The 4,680-nt window shown below is 44.4% G+C and overlaps 2 protein-coding genes across 2 annotated transcripts in view; one reads left to right on the top strand and one right to left on the bottom strand.

Annotated features, from left to right (window-relative positions):
* Dnah5 (dynein axonemal heavy chain 5) overlaps positions 1 to 4,680 on the bottom strand; it is a 410,943-nt gene that overhangs the window by 216,494 nt on the left and 189,769 nt on the right. The window contains exon 31 of the mRNA XM_029557990.1: positions 2,909 to 3,072. Coding sequence (XP_029413850.1) covers positions 2,909 to 3,072 — 164 coding nt within the window. The remainder of the gene's footprint in view (positions 1 to 2,908; positions 3,073 to 4,680) is intronic.
* Positions 3,081 to 4,680, top strand: part of LOC103724651 (sentrin-specific protease 2-like) — an 8,869-nt gene continuing 7,269 nt past the window's right edge. The window contains exon 1 of the mRNA XM_008821778.1: positions 3,081 to 3,184. Within this exon, the coding sequence (XP_008820000.1) occupies positions 3,081 to 3,184 (104 nt within the window). The remainder of the gene's footprint in view (positions 3,185 to 4,680) is intronic.

Below are 4,680 nucleotides of genomic sequence, written 5' to 3'. Positions count from 1 at the left end.
CCAAAAGAAAAGTATAACCAAAGATTAAAGGGGTCAATATAATTTCTCAAGAGTCCAGATGTATAGCTAAAGGCTATATAACCAGCAACAATGCCAGATAGGAGATACCTTCTTTTGAGTCCTTGGCCAGGGTGAACAAGGGACTCTGAATTGTAACCCAGCATAGAACTGGGAAAATGAACAGCGGACCCTAATCTTATCTAAAGGAGTATTGACAACTGATTGCTGCTAGAAGAGGAACAGTTGACCCTTCTAAAACAAAGACCTCTAGATAGGCTGACTAGATTCACCCTAAGGGCAAGTAGTGGGGATGGGCTGTGGTGCTGACAACACAGCAGACAGCAGAAGGGATATCAGAGTATAAGGGCTCTAGTGGGGGGAGGGAGGCTATGGAAGGGTGCCATCTAGGAAGTGGATGTATAGTCGAATAAGATGGTTTGGGATTTCTGTGTGATATATACACACACATATAAAGAAAAAATCAACAAATATTTTTAAATGTATTATATTTGAGGAGGAAGCATGGAAATTTATGTCATGCTAATTAGTAGAGGTGATAAACATTCCATTGAAATCTACCTGATGACTTCATAGACATACACAAGTGCCAAGGATCCAAGTGCAACCAACTATGACTAGTAATAATCAGAATCATACAGATTAAAGATGCATGTGCCAACATTTCAGTGTTAGTAGCAAAAACAATGAGTCTTTCTGCAAGGAACAATATATTCTAAAATGAAATGTAGAACTTTTGATAAGGGCTCTAGTGGGGGGAGGGAGGCTAGGGGAGGGTGCTACCTGGGAAGTGGGTGTATAAATAAATAAAAGAAAAAAAGAAAAAAGAATTCTTCAAAGCATAAAAATTTGCTCCTTAATAATTAGCAGATGTGAAAAACATTACCATTGAAATCTATCTGACGACTTTATATCCATGCTCAGATGCCAAGGAGGTCAGAAAGTAACCGACTATGACTAGTAATAATGATATATATAGAGATTAGAAACACATGTGCATCTTAGTGCCAATTGTATTAAAAATGAATTTTTCTGTATGAAACTGTATTTTAATAATGAAATGGAGATATTTTTTAAAGTTTAAAACCTCAAGATATTTTTAATTACTCTGTGTCAAGTAGATAAACCTTTTTTAAAGTTATATTGAGTACAATATGATATAACTGTATTAATTCAACTGTAAACCTAAAAATGATCTTGCATTTTAGCTCTGAAAATTGTTATTGAATATGTCAACACTGTTGTAATGAAATGCTTCTTCTAAGTATGTGGTTATTAAATATAATAATTAACTCGGAGAAAAAAAGAGAGAACTGACTCTGGGAAGTTATCCTTTGACCCTCACATAGGTGCTGTAGCATACACACACACACACACACACACACACACACACACACACACACACACACACAAATAATAACAATAATAATGAATAAAATTTAATAAAAATTTAATAAAAAGCTAATGGTTGGGGCTAAAGAGATAACTCAATTGGTATAGAGCTTGGGATCTGAGCTATTCCCCAGAACCCAGGGTTTAAAAAAGAAAAATGCCAGGTGTGGCGGCAGGCACCTGTAATCCCAGTGCAGTAGATGTCATTCTAGGTCAGTGAGAAAACTTTGTCAAAAAGGAAAAAAGTAAAAGGTGAACAGTACCTAATAACTAACACCTCAGGTAATTCTTTGGTGTTCACATGAACAGAGAGAGAGAGAGAGAGAGAGAGAGAGAGAGAGAGAGGGAGAGAGAGAGGGAGATTGTGATAGGAGGGTAAGGAAATATTCTCATAACTTAAGAGGACACACAGCACAACTTCCTCAAAGTATCAACTTAAGGAGCAAAACAAATATTTTCCTGAGAAATTAGCATCTTTCATCATGTGGTGGTGACAGATGAAGCCTGTGATCTGTGCTTCTTCACTGTCATCCTTAGGAAGGACCTCTGGCCTCTGAATCTGAGGTCCATTTATAGGGAGTTTGCATCAATTTTCCATCCAATTTAGCCTCTCTTTTTCTTTAGTTAATTTTCTCATTACTTTCTTATTTTCAGTAGCCATCTGGAAACTGGTTTGGGTTGGACAAGAACAAAATGTGATCAGCAGGGGCTGGAGAGATGGCTCAATGGTTAAGAACACTGGTTGTTCTTGCAGAAGACCCAGGTTCAAATCCCAAAATCCACATGGCAGCTAACAACTGTCTGTAACTCCAGTCCCAGGGGACTGAAGAGCCTCTTCTGACATTCGCAGACATTGCACAACATGGGTGCACTTACCTACATGCAGGCAATAGATGCATACACATAAAATAAAAATAATAAAAATTTTTAAGTGCTCAGCATAATTTACATGTTATTCTATATCATTTCTTCCACTGTCAGCTTGGCCATTTTTTGGTTTTGTTCAACTTTCATCTTTTCTTAACTTCATAGAAATCCTTCCAAAGCTCCACTTGAAGCCCAAGTTTTTTAACTCTGGCCTGTTACAGTGACAGCAGCCTACATTGGTTCGTCAGCACAAGCTGGTCAGACACTGTCACAGGTCATGAGGACAGAAAGAGCAGGCAGAGGGGTGCATTAGGCAAAGGCCATTTGTCTCCAGAGTCAGCCAGGACGTCATTGTTTAAGCTGCACATTCAGAAGACTGTCTGCCATAAATGCTGATATACACTTAGATAATCACTGTTAATTAGTTTCTAGTTAGGTGATTAGGAGTCTGCTTGTTTCATTTTGTTGTTGTCTGGCTTATAGGTTTCAGATTTTGTTGTGCTTTTTTGTTTTGGGGTGTGTGTGTGTGTCTGTGTGTCTGTGTGTGTGTGTGTGTCTGTGTGTGTGTAAGTGTGTGGTGTGTTGTTTGGTTTGGTTTGGATTGCATTGGATTTGTTTGGTTAGAACTCACCCAGTGAGGGATTTCTGACATATTTCCAACTGCTCCAGCAAGTGTGGCAATAGCTGGCCCAAGGTCTCATCTCCAACACAGCACTGAACCACATTTGGCATCTCATGTGCTCGTGTCATGATCTTCACCCAGGACTTATCTATATTGGAAAAGCGCTTGGCTTCCTGTAAGGATGAAGGAACAAAGCACATTTGGAAAGTCTGATCTCAAGGACAGAGCATCTCGCATACCTCCAACTGAGGCCGGCTTTCTAACCAGGAGGGATAAGCAAGTTATGTAAGTCTGCTGCCCCACGTTTTATTTAAGCCTCCTTGAGTCCTCTGTACTATATCACCCCCTCTTGCTGAGTAAGAATCTTTAGCTCAATTCTCACACATTATGTTAAGTAAAAACAAGATACAAAGATAACAGTACTATATAAGATAACTTCAGAGGAAAGAGCTCTCCTGATCGCTCGCTTTCATCGGTTATCTCTAAGGGGATTGAATTTGTTGTTCTCTAGTGTTCTGCAGAGTATTAGACTGCTTGTAAGCTTAGAGGACACACCAAGTATTTAAAAATAACAACACAAATTTAATTCTAGTCTAATATTGCAGAAGAAATTACATATATTTTCCAAGAGAAAATGGGAAAATGCACAAATTATTTTGAGAGTTACTTCCACCCTTAAAAGTTTCTATGTACTGGCCACTGTTCTCTGCTCCCGGTTTGGGCCCTGCGCCATTCCTGGTCTTGGGTCCCCAAACACCTGGGAAACTGGTGCTGCTTCCTGATCCTTTTCACCCAGGCCAGCTTGGTGCCTTCCTTGGGCCCCAGGAGCACTGCTTCCATGGGACCTGGCCCCACCCTCACCTCTCCCTGCTTCCCGGACCTGGACCACTGGCTAACTCTCCTGGCCAACTCTCCCGCCCTCAGGCCTCTCTTGGGGTAAGTCTACCCTGCAGCCCTCCACGCCTTGACTCCGCCAGCCTCGCTCAACCTTCCATCTCCCCCGCTGTTCTCTACTCCTAGCTTGGGCCCTGTGCCATTCCTAGTCTTGGGGCCCCAGACACCTGGGGAGCCAGTGCTGATTCCTGACCCTGTTCACCCGGACTGGCCAGGTGGCTTCCTTGGGCCCCAGGAGTACTGCCTCTGGACCTGGCTCCCGCCCCCCCCCCCTTGCCCCCCCCAGCCTCGCTCAACCTTCCATCTCCCCCGCTGTTCTCTACTCCTAGCTTGGGCCCTGTGCCATTCCTAGTCTTGGGGCCCCAGACACCTGGGGAGCCAGTGCTGATTCCTGACCCTGTTCACCCCCACCGGCTTGGTGCCTGCCTTGGGCCCCAGGAGCAATGCCTCTGGACCCAGCCGCACCCTCACCTCTCTCTGCTTCTCCGGACCTACACCACCGGCTAACTCTCCTGGCCTGCTCCCCTATCCTCAGGCCTCTCGCGGTGGGTCCATCACGGAGCCCTCCGTGCCTTGACTCCCCTGGCCTCATTCGCCCTTCCATCTCCGCTGCTGTTCTCTGCTCCTGGTTTGGGCCCTGCGCCATTCCTGGTCTTGGGTCCCCAGACACCTGGGGAACTGGTGCTGCTTCCTGATCCTTTTTGCCTAGGCCAGCTTGGTGCCTTCCTTGGGCTCCAGGAGCACTGCTTCAGCGGGACCTGGCCCCACCCTCACTTCTCCCTGCTTCCCCGGACCTGAACCACCGGCTAACTCTCCTGGCCTGCTCTCCTGCCCTCAGGCCTCTCTTGGGGTAAGTCTACCATGCAGCCCTCTGTGCCTTGACTCCC

This window comes from Nannospalax galili, unplaced genomic scaffold (assembly GCF_000622305.1).
Source record: "Nannospalax galili isolate Female #2095 unplaced genomic scaffold, S.galili_v1.0 scaffold207, whole genome shotgun sequence".
Lineage (NCBI taxonomy): Eukaryota > Metazoa > Chordata > Mammalia > Rodentia > Spalacidae > Nannospalax > Nannospalax galili.
This window is presented reverse-complemented; position numbering and strand designations above follow the sequence as displayed.